Here is a 15,911-nt window from a genome sequence, read left to right on the forward strand (position 1 = left end):
GAACCACAAGAACGATCTAAATCTAGAAACCGTCAGAGCTGACACCAACAGTGCGTGTCCACAGAACACTGCCGTGTGCAATTATAAAGAACATTAAAAACATCACAAGGAGCAGAAGGGCTCTCTGCACGCCCAGCCTGTACAGCAATTAAATGATCGATCTGATCTCATTCAGCTTTCTCAAAGGAAACCCAGCTGCACTGCCTGTACCAGGCTCCCGCAGCTCTTTGTGTAAAAAAAGCACCTCTGTTCTCCGTCCTCAATGCACGTCCTTGTAACGCGCTGACCTCGAACCTCAGAAGAACCTGTGCGAAGATTGCACACAATTCCCAGGTAAAAAAAAAAAACAAACACTTACCTGCTCTGTCTGGAGACAGAAGGAGCATCTCTTTTCAGTTTTTTTGTCAATTTATTGTGGATTTTTTTAAAACGTACAGTTAGGACAAACAGTAAATTTAACGCAGGGAAAACAGAAATTGTCGTACCTATTTACAGAACCAGTGTCGCAGAGACAAACCCGTAACTCTGTTCATACCCCCTGGACCGGTAGATTCTGTCCATCAATGTTCGGGGTCACTTCACCTCAGCTCTGCGGCACCAAAGCTCGGTCCACTCCCCCAGCAGAAAACCGGGCAGCAGAGAACTGGGGAGAGGGCGCAGTATAAGCAGCATCCCGCTGACAGGCAGAGATTCAGTCTCACACAGCAAAGAGTTCACCAGGGGTCACTCAGTCGGTCAGCCGGTCACAAGGTTCGGAGAAAAGCCCACTTCCGCAGAGGCTGGAGGCCAAGCGCTTCCTGGACCAGAGTGGGTGCCGAGGCATGCGAGAAAGCCTGCCTTCAGGACTCGGGACTTGACAGCAGAGCAGTCTCAGGACAGCAGGAGGGGGTTCAAGGATCGACAGCGCAAACTGGACAGTGCAAACCTCGAGGGAGGGTACAACCGGGGATCGCGGAACGGAAGGTCACAGATCCCGAGGTAACGAGCGGCGCACGGAGGGAGTCTGGGCTGAAACGTCAACGATATGACACGTGGGACTCGTCGGGCGGTTTAGGTGGAGCTAGCAGAGAAACCCTTCACTTAGCAAGATCGTGTCCCCCCCCCGTCAGCATACGCGTTAATGAGGAACACTCAGAGACGGCTCTCCTCTCGGAGGCGGCACATTCAACACGAAGATGAACCACATTCCGGCACACGCAAATGAGGAAAACAAGGAACCGGGAGAACTACAGCATTAGGAGACCTGGCCGTCAGAAGTTTGGAAAAATAGTTAATAAAAGCAATCTTTACATCAGACGCTACAAAATATGAAACCGTTATATTTTACATAACTTTTTACATAGAAATATAACACCTAACTTGGGACTGGCACACAGGGTTGTTCTGACAACGTGCACTAACCCAGGCTGTGTACGCATGAAAGACAGACCCTGCGCTTCTGGAACTTGTCTTTTGATGACCCCCGCGCGCGCCATGCTCTCGCATCTCGGGGCGACCCGCCCCGCCTGCGCCCCCCCTCCGCGCTGCGGGGACGGAAGATGGGACTCCGAGGCTCATCTCCGCCGGGGGGGACTGGGGATGGGGGGCATCCGGGTGTTCCGCAGGCTTGGAAATCCCGGGAGAGGGATGCGGGGGGGGCAGGCAAGGACGATGATGCGGCATAGCGCCGGGAGCGGGAAGCTCGTGTGCAGATCTGTGCGCGCTGGAGGTGTGGGGGGGATGGGAGAGGGGGGGGGGCTGTCCGGTGGCCCCCCCTTCTCCCGGCCGGACTACTTGCACAGAGACTCCAGCGTGTCCAGGGTGCGCTTGAGGTCGCGGATCTGTTTGGCCAGGCCGTGGATCGGCTGCATGGAGCGATCCAGCTCCTCGCAGCGCGCCATCAGGGTGTACATGCCCTGCAACGACAGCAGGCGGCCAGCGGGACATCAGCAACGCGGGCCGGAGGAGAAGAGCCCAGCTCGTGCCAGGTGACCGGACACCACACCATCAAGATCGGCTCCGTTTACCGACTAAACCAGGTAGATCACAAGTCGGGTGACAATATCCCACTTCTTCAAAAACAATCCTTACACTTCTATAGCGCCTTTCTGGACACTACAGCCAGAGCGCTTTACAGGTCACGGGGATCCCCTCCACCCCCACCAATCTGCTCCCCACACACCAGCTCTCAGTGGGGAGGAGAGTAGAGTGATGGAGCCAGTTCAGAGAGGGGGGTTATTAGGAGGCCATGACTGGTAAGGACCAATGTGGAAATTTGCCTGGTAACACCCCTACTCTTTTCGAGAAACACCCTGGGAGTTTTAATGACCACAGAGAGTCAGGACCTCGGTTTCTCATCCGAAGGACGGCGCCTTTTTACAGTGTAGCATCCCCCGTCACTATACTGGGGCATTAGGACCCACACAGACCGCAGGGTGAGCGCCCCCTAGTGGCCCCACTGACACCTCTTCCAGCAGCAACCTCAGCTTTCCCAGGGGTCTCCCCTCCAGGTACTGGCCAGGCTCACACCTGCTGAGCTCCAGCGGGCTGCCAGCTGCGAGTCGCAAGGTGATAGAGCTGCTGGCTATTCTTGGCAGGATTATGAGCGGCTAGCCCATCTGATACACCCTACATTGTTTTACCTGTTGTATATTGCACACACCTGGTTTTAAGATGAGCCTTATCAAATAATCATTTCCATGTGCAATCACTTCACAGTCAAGAATGTAAACGGCAGTGCAGGTGAGCTGATTCGCAGTTAACTGAGCTCCTAGCTCTGGCCTGATCATGCTGGCTCCAACAAAGTACCCAACCCAAGTACAGGCCAGGCTTAAGAGACACACTGGCAGCCTGAATACCACCCGCACATCGAAAGGCATTTTTCTGGAGCTCATATAATCAAAACCCACTGTGAAATTGAATTATCCAGAAGAAAAAAACCTGGTTATACCTATACAGTTAGTCAGAAGAATATGGCGGTATTCCCCTTTAAGAACAGAAGCGCCTGCAAGAACCCTCCCTCATTTTAAAGCGAAGAGTAAACAGAATTGCAAGCACTGAACCTCCGAGGACAGACAGACAGATGTGAGCCGTTTTGCTCCCACAGGGTAATCGGAGCTGTTCTGGTTTTTGGCAGAAGACAACGGTGGGGGGGGGGGGGGATGGGGGGGGGAGTTTGGCTCAGGACTGGCCAGCGCCTTCAAGCCAGACAGAGTCTCACCTTTATGCTCATGTCCACAGACTCGCCCAGGCTGTCCACAGAGTCCCTGTACGTCTGGATGTATCCCACACTCAGGGCGGTCATCTGCAGAGAGACACACAGACGAATCAGCCTGAAGAGAATTTCAGTGGCTGGCACTGCAGCCTGGCAGCGCTGGGGCCCTGGGCCCCATTCCAGATCTGGGGTACCGTCTGCAGGGAATCTGTTTGCTCTCACCATGTTCGTGAGAGTTTCCCCTGGGTGCTCCAGCTTCCTCCCACAGTCCAGAGACCTGCTGGTGGGTTAAACTGGCATCTGGGAAAATTGGCCCTGGTGTGAGTGTGTGTGAGTGTGTGTCCTTGCAATGGACAGGGGTCCCGTCCAGGGTGACCCCGTTTCTAGCCAGGACAGGCTACAGCCCCCCCCGACCCTGAATTGGATGAAGTGATTAAAAAATAAACAGGCGGATGGTGTTTCACATCCAGCATCAGTGCCAACAGCCTACTTGTTTGCACATACACAGACAAACAGGAGTCAGCTGTGCGTAGATTCAGTTTCCTGTCTGTGCTTCTGCAGGTCTGCTCGCTGTGCCTGCAGGCCCAAGACTCAGTCAATGCAGTCACGCGCACGCCTCCTGGGGGTCTGGTAACACTGGTTTTTCTTCAAGGTTAGTGGAGTTGCACTGAGACCACATTCAGACCAACGGCCCGATTCACAGAAAACCACGACAGGTAACATTTCAGGTGCTCAATACTTATACTGCTTCGTGCAAGCTACTCCCAGGAGTTCAAGCAAGGAGCTGCGTCAGCATGCGCTGGCTGCAACAGAACAGGTCAACTTTATCCCACGCTGAAGAGAGAAGAGACATAACGTTTCGGCCGTGGAGCCTTCTTCACGTGTGACATGTTGGGTCTCTTTTCTTTTCCTGTCAGTATGGAATAAAGCTTCACCTGTTCCGTTACTCCCAGGAGTGTCAGAACTCCTGACCGACACCGCGGGAGTTTCCCAACTGGAATACGGCTTACTCCAGGGAGGGGGGGGGCGGAGAGCCCGGCGGGCAGACTCACGTTCTGGATGGTGCTGTTGAGGCTCCGCATCATGAGCTCCACGCTGTGCGCCACGTCCTGCGTGTGTCTCTGCAGGTCCAGCAGCACCCCGGGGTCAATGGGAGGGATGTCTGCCAGCTTCCTCTGAGGCCCCCTGCTCCGCACTGAGCTGTCCGCTGCGGGGGGTGAGAGGGGTGGGGGGAGGGGGTGAGGGCAGAGGAACAACAAGAGAAGGGGGAGTGAGACGGCATGGCGGAACAGCACCCCCCTCAAACCACAGGCAGGGTCTCCGTCTACCACCGCCGCGGCCTCAGTCCGCACAGGACCCTGGATGGCCCGCTGGCCCCCCTGAAACAAAAAGCCCACGACAAGCTCACGCCGCTGGCGGTTCAGGAAGCAGAGCGGATTCACGGGGACAACGCCAGACGCTGAGAGTTTTGTTTTCTCCTCTGCTGGGCTGCTGGGCTCGGTGCTGCTCCCTTGAAAGCGTCCCTCTCAGCTTCTCGGGTGGGGCTGGTGGGTTTCTTTTGCCCGGACGATGCCGACTGAGGAAACGCAGCCCCCCTCCTGCCCCCCCCGCCCCGCTAACCTGCCCCCCCACCCCTCCGCTGCACTCACAGTCCAGGCTCTGCCGCGAGCTCATCTTGATCTTCTGCTGCAGGTTGTTGGCGACGAAGTGTGTGAGATCGCCGTCGTGGCTCACCGTGCCCTCCAGCTCCAGGGCGCTGGAGATCGTGGCCCTGCGCCCCTCGGCCCCGGGGCCCTGCCTGTCCCGGCCCCGGGGCCCCGCGCACACCTGGCTGATCCCGTCCAGGCTCTTGCTGTCCTGCAGCCTCCCCACGATCCTCTCCCGCTCCCCCCGCGGCAGGGCAGCGCCCCCTGCTGGTGTGTTGCGCACGTGCACCTGGGCCATGACGTGCGGGGGGCAGGCAGGCAAACTGGGGGCCCGCAGGGGCCCCTGGTTAAAGGGGTTCACTCTGTTCTTATTCTGTGGGGAACTAGGGGAGCCCCGCTCATCCTCCTGGTCTCTGGGGTCCCCCGCGCTCCTGGGCAGGTCCTGGCTCTGAAGGCAGGAGGCCTGCAGGTCACTCAGGTCTTCCACAGTCTCCGTGGGCGTGCTGCTGCTGGCTGTACTGGGCTGCAGAGGAGACGCAGAACTGGTTACAGACGTCACAGCTGAAGTGTGAGGCGGACACACCGGACAAGAACACTTCTGCCAACATACCCATCCACCCACTTCCCAACTGCTCCTTGCAATTCAGGGCTGCTGGGGGGCCGGAGCCTATCCCAGCGAGGCACGGGCACAAGGCGGGGGGCGCCCCAGGCAGACACACACGCTCACACTCACACTGGGGCCAATCTTCCCAGAAGCCAATTAAACTACCAGTAAGTCTTTGGACTGTGGAACCAAACCCACTCGGACATGGGGAGAACATACGAACTGCACGCAGACGGCACCCCAGGTCGGGGACTGAACCTGGGGCCCAGCGCCGAGAGGCAGCAATGCTGACCTCCACAACTCCTGCTACGACATTATCAAAAATCAAGCGATGGTTTCCGGTGGCTCATGTGGTTTGTGAGAGCGCCCGGCCCCTCACCTCGGGAGTGTCTTCACTTCCTTCCGGATCTTCCTCCTCTCCCAGCTCCTGCCCCGGGGGGTCCGGCTCCGCGGCCGCAGCGTTCTGGCACGGCCTGCTGCCCCTGCCCCCGGCTCGGCCATCTCGGAGGGGGTCCTGCCGGGGCCCTGCCGCCAGCGGGCACCCCGAGGCCTCGCAGGGAGGGCGCCCCGGCTCTGTCTCGGTCTCAGTCCCTGCGCCCGACCGCCCCCGGCCCCCGCGCTCCCCCCGCGGCCCGCGGGGGCGTGGGGCGCAGCCGCACTCCTCCCCGCGCGCCGGGGGCGGGCCGTCGCCGCCGTGGAAGCGCGGGGGAGAGCCCTTGCGCCTGCAGTCCGCGCCGCCGGCTCCTGCGACCCCATTGGCTGCCTCCTGCAGGCCGCTGCCCAGCGCAGAGGAGTGGCTCATTCCTCCACCTCCTGTCGCACAGAACAGCAGCAATGAGTGAGAAGGCCCCCCTGCTCCCGGGGGGTACAGAGCCTGCCGGCCGGGGGGGTCCCCCTTTTCAGATCAGGAGCCCTAGACTCCTGCCCTGGGCGGGCGGCGGCCCTGCCCGTGATGTGTAACCTCCAGGAATCGAGAGCGTGCGGCAGTATCCAGTGCCGTCCCCCATGCAGCCGAAGGGAAGATCTTCCTGCTCCTCCGCGGAAACACAGCCGGTGTTCTGCTGCGCGGGTCGCAAGTCCTCCGGCGGTCTTCTGGCTTCCCCAGATGCGCCTCACTTCTGTCTTCCGGCCTCACTGATCACCTGGAGATCCAGGGGCTCGGAGATGATCCTTGCTGGCTTCTACCAGCTTCCCTCTGCCCAGCGACACCCCAGCGCACGGCGGAGGTTGGGGTTGGGGTTGGGATTATGAGACCCAGTTATCTGACGAGCACCCACCACTACCCCACCTCCGCCCCCCCCAAGCATCCCCGGCACACAGCTGCTGCTGCTCGGAGCGTGTCGGAGGATCAATGGCTCTAACTGGAACGGCACATCAGCCCTTCCCTGCTCTCTCTGCACACGAGAGCAGAGCAGGAGTGAGCTGCGCAGTCACAGGGAGCCAGGACTGGACATTTCAGACTGGGCCAGATAAAAGGAGTAATGGAAAAAAATGGATCTATTTTAAACACCAGTTGCCGGGCACCTCCTGTCTGTGGCAGCGCCGTCTGCTGACTGAAGCTTCCTGTGCCTAGTTGAGCTGATCTTGTGACTGAGCTAGACTATTTCAATCCCAGGGTGTGTCCACTCCGGGTTTTTTTTTTTAAGACTCTTGCAGGGTTACCGGTTCTATACGATGTCTGAGCGTTTTAAAAACCGAATCCCTGCAGACACACATCATTGCAGTTTCAAAACCTACAATTCCCCACCAGAGCACACATCGCCAAGGAGGAAACAGCCTCGTCCTAAAAAACGGGGAGATGAATGCCTACCTCCTCTAGACCATCCGTTTTACAACCGCTCTTCCGATTCCACTGTGAGATTCTAAGTCTCAGCGTCGTGTGATACGAACAGATCTAATCGTCTACGAATGAGTTGATCACTAGAGCCGCAGTCGTGAAGATTAAGGCGCTGTACCGCAAGAGCGACCGTTCCGCAATCATCAGTCACCTCTAACACGGTTCCGCCACAACATAACACAAAGACCGCACCTGGAATCTCGGCCGTGCCCACTGTTAGAAATAAAATTTATGTTAAAAAAAGGAAAATTCCTCCTTCCCCCATCGAAAAGGCTTCATTACCAGTTTAATCCCCCCCTACTGGAGGACGGCTGTGTCGTAAATGAATACGCGCTCCTCCGCACTGCTGGGGAAATCGGAGGAAATAAAATGTCAGCGTTTTATTTAGAAACGCGCTGCGGCCAGCGACTGCCTGGCCAGTACAGAGAGCCGCCGTTTCCCCGTTTTAAGGACGGAAACAAACGGTAGCTGGAAGGATAAAATGTCTATGCGCCGAGGAAGCGGTGACAACCCGAGGCCTCGACCCTACAGTAAACTCGGTTCTCGTAGAATATTTTAAGACCTCGACAACTTACACTTTGCCCTGGTCGTTCCTGGTGTCAGTCCCACTGTGTGGGCGCATTAAAGGCCATCCCCGATGTCAGCTTTTTTAAAATAAACACAAATAAATCACTTACTGCCGCGCCTCCTTCCTGGATGAATGTTGCCAGGAGACCGCGTCCTACCACAATAATCTCCCGTGCAACAACAACAGAGACATAAAACGTCCGTTCCGGGCACCTAGCGGTGCAGTGAAAGCGGATGACTGGAGTAGTTCCCTTGGGGCAACTGACGTTACTTTTAAGAGAGGCACTAGGATTTCTGATCGTACTTAGACTAGAGGGAATCCAGTCGACTGAGCATGGGTTCTACTAATAATCAGAATAACTTAAAAAATAAAATCGTTCAACCTTTTACATTTAAACCAAGACGCCTTCTTGATTTATCATAACAATAATACTGGGTTCAAGACTGAGATTAATATTATTTCCGTCATGGTTATTCCGGCAGCATTTTCTACAAGAACACTCACGGACGGCAATGGGAAGATGATGCACGACGGAAACGGAGGTCTTGGATCACCTTAAGCTGCCATATGTCTAAATGTTCAGTAATTTTGGGAAGCAGTGTTTTAGCACTGCTGACTGACAACGCTGGGGCCCTGGGATTAATTAATGGGGTGCTATCTGGAGTTTGTAAGTTCCTCCAGGTGCTCCAGTTTCCTCCCACAGTCCGAACACATGCTGGGGGGTTTAATTGGCTTCCAGGAAAAACTGGCCCTGGTGTGAGTGTTTGTCTGCTGTGAGGAACTGTTCTAGCTAGTCGTGGCCACACGGAATTTAAGAAGAAACCCAGCCGTTGATGTTTGTAGCTGTACTTATCATTGCAGTTAGATGACGTTACCAGTCTGCAGCTAAGGCATCGACCACAAGGGGGAGACAGAGACTTATAGTATTTAAAACAGGGGCGCAGATGGAAATCCTGTGGGAATCTCTCATCTCTCATCTGTCCGAACAAATCTCACTTCAAAAACACTTCAAAACTTCGCGTAACGAAATCCCTCTCTCGTGCTGCAGTGTGCTGGTATATTAACGCAGGAGCTGCAGTGTATTTTTGACGGGTGTATTGAACGAAAGAAAAGGTTTTCTGTGACAGTCCAGACGCCCCCACTCAGCAATGCCTGCTGGGAACAGCAGTGGCCAAGGGTGCGAGCCCCGAGTGACACCCCCTCCCCTCCTCCCTCTCGGCTCCCAGGTCAGGGCGGGAGCCCTCCTTGATAAGCATGAACTCACCCGCCCGACAGGCCCGAACGACCCATTCCTTGCCGCCTTTAACTTTAACGAACGTGTCCATTAACGAGTCACTGTGCAGGCGCTGCGCTGGCAGGCCGTCTTTACAGCCGGGTGGGCGGAGAGCCACTTCGCCCCGGGACTGGAGGGGGGGCACCCTCTCCAAACCTGCTTCAGGGGGGGTCGGGTGGAGGTCGTTGCAATGAACCCTGTCGATGATTAAGAGCAGGCCCTGGGCCTGCAGGCCAGCCCCCCCCCCATGACCATGCAGCACGCTGTCGTTAATGATTCCCCCAGGTGCTCCGAGCTCAGGACACGGTGTTTGAACGCACAGATAGCACTGGCTTAAAGCCTCCAGTCCCAGGCTCTTCTAGTGCGTCGAGTCTTCTTCTTCACTCTTCACGCGGCCTTCAAACGGCTGCGCAGCCGAAACGTTGTGCTCATTCCTCATTCCCTTTATTTCTACAGAGGAACATCTTATCCGTTTTTTCCCCAGAGCTTTTAAAGGCTGTTCTGAAAGGTGGGGCAAGAGTCACATCTCGAAGCGTTATTGCTCCTCTCCCGGAGGACGCTTCATCACGGGGCGCTGTCTGTCACAGGTGCTGCCGCGGCCGCCGCTACTGAAGTGCGGAATGACCTTCTGTGTGTGAAACGTGTTCCTCAAGTCCATTCCCAATCCGAAGAGCTAAGGCAGAGAATCCCGGTTCCTGCTCCACTTCAGCCCCTGTATGTCAGGCTTTACAGGGGTTTCCAATCAGAGGCCCAAGATCCCGTTAATCAGGACTGATTGCTGGGTTCTCTCGGTAATGGGCTGCTAGTTTGGAATGAAGAACAGAAGACTCTGTGGCCATCCTGGTCAGGAGCTGCAGGATCCTGTCCTCGATCAAATACACACCCGCGCAGCTCTGTCAGAAAGCTCAGGTCAGGTGAGGTCAGACCCCCCCCGCCCAGGAGGGGGAGAGTGGACTGTGAAGGTGACGAACCCCCCAGCCTGCCCCTGCAGGGGTGCTGGGCCGGCCCTCCCCACGCGCTGGCAGGCCCTCGGGCGTGCCGAAACTGGACCCCTCCCAGGGGGAGCTCGGACAATAGCTTCCTTCTTCGAGCTGCGCGGTCAGGATTCCACTGACACAAAGAAGGCTGTTCACCATAGGTAACTCACACCCGCACGAGCAGTGTTCCAGCCAAGAAGGGGCCGTTCACCAGCTCCCTGTCTGCCCCTTTCGCTCGTCCTCTGGGAGCCCTGAGCGAGATCCCGAAGCGTCCCTGTTTCTCAGCGTCTGTGAGGCAGCCCATGGCTCAGCTGTCAGGACCCACACTAATCAGAGGGCCGGTCCGGGCACCCACCCCCCCTGTGAGCTGCGTGCTTGTGCTGTTACAGTACGTGTTATTTATTCAACATGGCACCTACACTACCTGATCTTACAGCGGGAACACTCGTCCTGTCCTGGTGCTATACCGGCTTATACAGTATCTTATTATACCTTACCTTGGAAAATGTTTCATATACCTTGTCTCATGAGATCTATTACATACAAAGTCTTGTATCTGGTTGTCCAGTGGTCGCCGCAGCAGCTGCAGAGGAAGCTGTGGCGTTAACCCCTGAATTGCTGCTTCCTCCTGGTGCTCGTGGGTGACTCTCTGACCGGGACGCCTGCAGACTGGATGACAGGACCCTGCCAGCAGTTGGGCAACCCCAGTGCCCTGGAACAGCTGAGGCAGCTGGGAAGGCAGGCTAGGAGTCCCATGGTCTCTCTCTCTCTCCGGCGGGTCCCGGGTCACAGAGACCGGCTCATCTCAGACCCCCCCCCAGAGAGACACCGCTCATCTCAGACCCCCCCAGAGAGACAGAGAGACACCGCTCATCTCAGACCCCCCCAGAGAGACAGAGAGACTCGTGAAAAACACTTTATTACACAAGAAAAGCATCCTGACACAGAATATTGTTAAAGAACAGAAACTCTCAGACACTACAACTTAAAAATAATCAAATTAAATACGTAATCTTTTTCTTTAGCGTACCTACCACACAATAAGGTACTAATAATCTTATGAAGAACATGACAACAATTATTATTAATAAAATTAACTTATAATTACCAAAGAGGAATTTTTATGTCAGCTCATCAGACTGCAGGCAAGCCTTTTTGCATTTACACAGCGTAAATGAGGTCAAAGAGCCAGCGATTAATTCAGAGTCAGCGTGCGAAGCTCTTGTTTAGTCTGATGCTCTCCACCTTTTGTCAGGCCCAGACGTCAGACCGCGATTCCCAGGTCTGAGCTGTTTTCCGAGCACCGGGGTCTGGGCAAGACGTGGTTTCACGAAGCCCCCTTGAAGTCTGGGAGCGAGGGGCCGGGCTGAGTCACGTCAACAGCTATTCAAAGCCTGACTCTGACACAGGCGGGCTGCTTCATCCACCACTTCAAAGCGAATTTAAAAACAAACGAAGCCAGCTGAAGTTTAAAACATAACACCCCCCAGCCTTTAATCATCTTTTCCTCGCGCGTCGCGGAAACCTCCTAAAACTCTTCATTCCTCTGACTCCTGGCCCTGCCGTTCCATTCCTGGAGTGTGGAATGTCCGGAATTCTGGGAACAGCTCTGCGACACAGTCACGGATTCCCACCTGCCCTCGGTGTCCGCTGCTGCAGGTCCTGGGGCTCAGGACCGGCCAGACAGCAGGGCCTGGAGCAGACGACTGCCGTGGGGTTCGGAATCAATGAGCCCTCATGGGACGTGAGGAGTCGAGCAGGCCGGCAGCATTCTGCACCCCGCGCACACGCGCACATACGCACACACACACTCCCTTCCTTTCACGAGCCGAGCTCACTGCCAGGGCGCTCAAATTGCATGCAAAAACCAAGTAGCTAGAAACCCGAGCCAGAGTCCTCAAGAGCATTAACCTCCGGATAATCTGTTCAAAATGCCAAATCTGCTTTGAGTTCTGGTTTGCTCTCTGTTTTCGTAATGGGATTCGATAGCTGGCAGGTCAGTGCCAGAGGGGTCTGAAGGAGACGAATGGCTGCACTTTGAAGATCAGGCTCCCAGCAGCCTTGTGGTGGTTAACTGGCAGTCGACGGCGAATTGGCACAGCTTGGCCTTGTAGTGCTGCCAGGTGTGTCTGTCATGGCACAGGGGGAGAGAGCTCCGCCCTTCCTGTGCCAGAGCAGAGCCGGGCTCACCTCGCCCGCGGTGGGGCGGTGCTGCGCACTGAGCCCCCGCCAGAAGCTCTTCTGCAGAGAGGTTGAGCAGAGGGCGCTGAGCAGCCTGGAGTGAACTGGCACCCAGCACCCAGCTGGCCCTGAGAGCCACTGGCACACGGGATATAAGCTGATAGGCACTGCCAGGCTGCTCGAGACCAGAGAAGGGGTGTTCGTACAGTCTCCCCAACCTCCTGGAGCTGATCCAACTACGCTATTGGGTTTCCGAGAAAATAAAAATGAAAGGGATTTTGCAAAGAAGCAGGAAGCTCCCAGGCAGGGGAGGAAGATCCCTGTCCAGGACGTCCCGTGGCTTGTGTAACAAGGGGAAACCGCAAGCTCAGAGCAAGCAGCTGCACTGAGCACTTCTAATCACAGGGCGAGCGTCTGCTTCTCAACAGACACGCCTCTTGGCAAGGGCACAGTCACTTCTGAGAGCGCGGCAAAGCTCGCCCAGCCAGCTCAACAGCAGGGGGACACAGCAGCGTCACAAAGTGGAGAGGCACACGAGCCCAAGGAAAGCACAGCAAAGCAGCCTCAAAGATACCCAACATCCCAATTCCACTCAGCACAGCGCCTCCTACAGGTCCACATCTCAAAACATCTCAAAAGCTCCTACGTGCGCCGGTCTCAGCTGACTGCTCTCGGCCCCACTGCGCCGACAGGGCCGGCGGCCGGGCGAGCAGAGCAGGACGCAGGCCGGCTCTCCGAACTGCACCTGGATTATGGGGGGGACCCCCCCCCCAGAGGCCCCGTCTGCAGTGCGGCCTCTCGGAAACTCTTCTCTACTGTCATCGTGTCCTTAATGAACCGTCAGCCTTAGCACAGGTGACGATAAAAACACCTGCGTCTGCATGTCTCATCCAGCGTGCTCACTGGGAGTATCGAACCCCCCCACCACCCACCCAGAATCTGCCTCTGCCGGTCACTGCCTTTCTCCCTGGGCCGGACGGGTCTCGGGAAGTGAGAGGAGCGACTGTGACCCCGACGGGCTCGTAGTCGGAGCTGCAGGCACAGCCCCGGAGACAGCGCCAGAAGTGGGGGTGCACACATTGCTACCAGCTGACAGAGGCTGCCGTTCAAAGCGCCTGTAACTCCCCTCCCAGGCCAGCTTGGAACCATTTCCCTGGTGTTTCTGGCAGAGAGCTGCGGGGCGCTGTGGTTACAGGCCCCCCCGCCGCCTTCAGAACCAGCCGGCTCTCTCTGCAGCTCGGCCCAGAGCCACGTGCTCCCAGGGCTTTGAAGGCGGGGAGCCACTGAGTCAGCGGTGCAACACGAGCTCCAGACCAGCGCCCCGCAGAGCTCGCTCCAGAAGCTGTAGGCCACAGCGCGTTACCTCCGAGCGGAGGCCCCGCCGGATGGGGGCAGGCGTGGCTACAGCAGGGGCGCCAAGCGGGCAGGGCCTGCAGAAACAGCTCAGCCGGTGTTCGGATCAGATCGGGGTCAAGCTGAGTCCTGCCAGAAAGCACTTTTCCACAGGAATTTGAGCTCCTAAAGAAACATTCTCCGTGCAGGGCCGATATATACTTCACACCAGAGCCAAGCTCTCTGATTCATGACTGAGGTATCTCTGACCACGTGGCCTTTCAATTGGCCTTTCCTGCTGGAACATCTTGAACGTGTTGCAGCACAATCACGTGCCCGCAAGCCTCCTCAGTCAGGCAGTAGGCTGCTATGCTGAGAAACAGCCCTTGTCAATATGGCTGTAAACTGTGTCGGACTCAGGGACTCTCTCTATCGGAGCTCTGCTGGACCTCGGTACTGCTGAGCTTTTCCAGAATATCTTCTGCTCGGCTCAACAGTGCGACTGGTATTTCAGCACTTTCCCTGCTGGTGCAGCAGCTTCTCTGTGCGGGTGAGTTAAAAGTCTGGAAATAAATACCCCGCCCAACAGCGTGCTGTTGAAATGCGTCACTGCCTCCAGCACAGGCCACAGTGCTGCCCAGCCACACACGACAGCGGATTCCACGATCCTCGGATTCTCCAGAGCTCACGGAGAGCCGCCACCTGTCCGCCTGGAACGCCCCCCAGCTGTGCAGCGGAGCATCTGCTGCACCAGCACCTCCTGGCAGATAGGGGGAGCTGTAGCGCAATCCTGCCGCCTTCCCAGGGCGCAGTACCTCTGTCTCCTGCCTCCTCCGAGTCTCGTACCGATCGGCCAAACACAGTATTGCAGGATGGAAGCCGGGACCTCGAGCCACAGACTAAACTAGTGAGTGGAGGAGCATGAAAATAAATAGAGATATACATGGGTTTTTTTTTCCCGAAAACAAACGAAAAGATAGTCAAGCAGCAGTGTAGCTGAGAAGTGCGGGCCTCATGGGGCTCTTTTAGAAACTTCCTGATCCTCTCTGCTGGTGTAAGACACCCCGACAGCCCCCAGTACCACCACAATACAGGAAAGGGCACCCCCCACCACCCCCGCAGGAGGGTCCCCAGTCGCTCGTGCTCTCCCACCCCACCCCCCAAGTACCCCGCTGGCTTGGCTGATCGGGGAACCCCGTTTTCCAGAGCTCGGTCTCGGCACCCCACACCCCGGTGCCAGCTGGTCTGACTGTGGGCACCCCCCTGTCCCGTGCCAGGGCCGCCGCGGCCGCCCAGGGTCGCTAGACGCTGCGCGGGGACCTCAGGGCCACGGGTTCCGGCCTGCTCCTGCTCTTCCTCCCTCCTCCTCCTCCTCCTCCTCCGCCCCCGTTGCTCCCGCGGCCCCCGTGGCCCCCCTGGCCCCCCGCTCCAAGGCGCCACTTCTTGCGGTTCTTCTTCTTGCCCGCGCGGCCCCAGACCTGCTCGCAGTACAGGTCCATCTTGGAGGGGGAGGGGGAGCTGATGAGGTTCATGACGTCCTGGTACCAGAGCTGCTGGGGGTAGGTCAGCGGGGCGGGCGGCGCCGGGGGCTCGGCCCGGGCGGGGCTCAGCACGGAGAGGCGCACCCTCACCGCAGTCCAGCGGAAGCCGTGCTCCTCCAGCTGGCAGTGGTAGATGCCGGAGTGGGCCGGCTCTGCTCGGCGGATCAGAACCCCCCTGTCGATCAGCACCAGCTGCTCCCCGGAGGTCACCTGGGCGCCAGGCAGAGACACACGGAGAGGCGGGGCTCAGCGCCGCGAGCTCGGCTCACACGGGCCTTCGCCGCGGGCGTGCCAGCGCCAGGAATTCCCCGCTCCTGCCCGGAAACCCTCTCCTGCTCTCAGTGAGGCCTGCAGTCGGGCGGCGGCGCCGGAGAGGGCAGGCACAGTGCCGGAGCATTTAGAGTTCATGCAGGACGAGTTTAAATACGGTTTGAAGAGCACTGCTCCTTGTGGGCTGTTTCCTAGCGCTTTTGGCCATATGTATCCAGGCCTGGGAGGTCACCTGGTTGCTGCCTGAGAGTGTTTCTGTCCTGAATGTGAAGGTCTGTGTGCACAGCAGTCGTGTCTGTGATGTGGGCACATGCCTGTTGCCGAATCGGCCGATCTGTGCTCTGCACGGACGTGCCCCTGATGTGTTTCTGTGTAGTTCTGCTCTCTTCATGTATTAAGGGTGTGTCCAGATCCTGTGTGGGTGTATCTGTGGGCAACATGTCATTGTCACAATGTGCGGCGTGGTTGTGGGTGTGTCTGTGTGATATA

At 57.2% G+C, this 15,911-nt stretch overlaps 2 protein-coding genes across 5 annotated transcripts in view; both read right to left on the bottom strand.

Moving 5' to 3' along the window:
• Positions 1 to 389: 389 nt before the first annotated feature.
• On the bottom strand, positions 390 to 8,091 carry borcs6 (BLOC-1 related complex subunit 6). Of its 3 annotated transcripts, none has more exons than XM_015348293.2 (6): positions 7,958 to 8,091; positions 5,823 to 6,256; positions 4,843 to 5,362; positions 4,246 to 4,400; positions 3,200 to 3,283; positions 390 to 1,895 (listed from the first exon to the last, which is right to left on the bottom strand). In XM_015348293.2, exons 2-6 carry the CDS (start codon positions 6,243 to 6,245, stop codon positions 1,770 to 1,772), a joined length of 1,308 nt encoding a protein of 435 aa, XP_015203779.2. In that variant the 5' UTR covers positions 6,246 to 6,256; positions 7,958 to 8,091; the 3' UTR covers positions 390 to 1,769. The 3 variants fall into 3 exon arrangements, with proteins under 3 accessions (XP_015203779.2, XP_069045704.1, XP_069045705.1); XM_069189603.1 differs by having other exon boundaries at positions 5,823 to 6,585; XM_069189604.1 differs by lacking the exon at positions 7,958 to 8,091 and adding an exon at positions 7,856 to 7,947.
• A 2,910-nt stretch (positions 8,092 to 11,001) lies between these two features.
• sema3h (sema domain, immunoglobulin domain (Ig), short basic domain, secreted, (semaphorin) 3H) overlaps positions 11,002 to 15,911 on the bottom strand; it is a 40,229-nt gene continuing 35,319 nt past the window's right edge. For both annotated transcript variants that reach the window (XM_069189606.1, XM_069189607.1), the window contains one exon: positions 11,002 to 15,362. In XM_069189606.1, the coding sequence (XP_069045707.1) occupies positions 14,913 to 15,362 (450 nt within the window). In that variant the 3' untranslated portion in view covers positions 11,002 to 14,912. The remainder of the gene's footprint in view (positions 15,363 to 15,911) is intronic.

Source organism: Lepisosteus oculatus, chromosome 4 (assembly GCF_040954835.1).
Source record: "Lepisosteus oculatus isolate fLepOcu1 chromosome 4, fLepOcu1.hap2, whole genome shotgun sequence".
NCBI lineage: Eukaryota > Metazoa > Chordata > Actinopteri > Semionotiformes > Lepisosteidae > Lepisosteus > Lepisosteus oculatus.

What these genes read in the sequence shown, in the direction of transcription:
- borcs6 (XM_015348293.2), bottom strand. Translation starts at nt 6,245, where the DNA reads ATGAGCCACTCCTCTGCGCTGGGCAGCGGCCTGCAGGAGGCAGCCAAT. An exon ending in CTCGCGGCAGAGCCTGGACT is followed by an intron (nt 4,401 to 4,842) that starts GTGAGTGCAGCG and finishes CACCCCCCGCAG; the next exon opens with CGGACAGCTCAGTGCGGAGC. An exon ending in TCAACAGCACCATCCAGAAC is followed by an intron (nt 3,284 to 4,245) that starts GTGAGTCTGCCC and finishes GTCTCTCTGCAG; the next exon opens with ATGACCGCCCTGAGTGTGGG.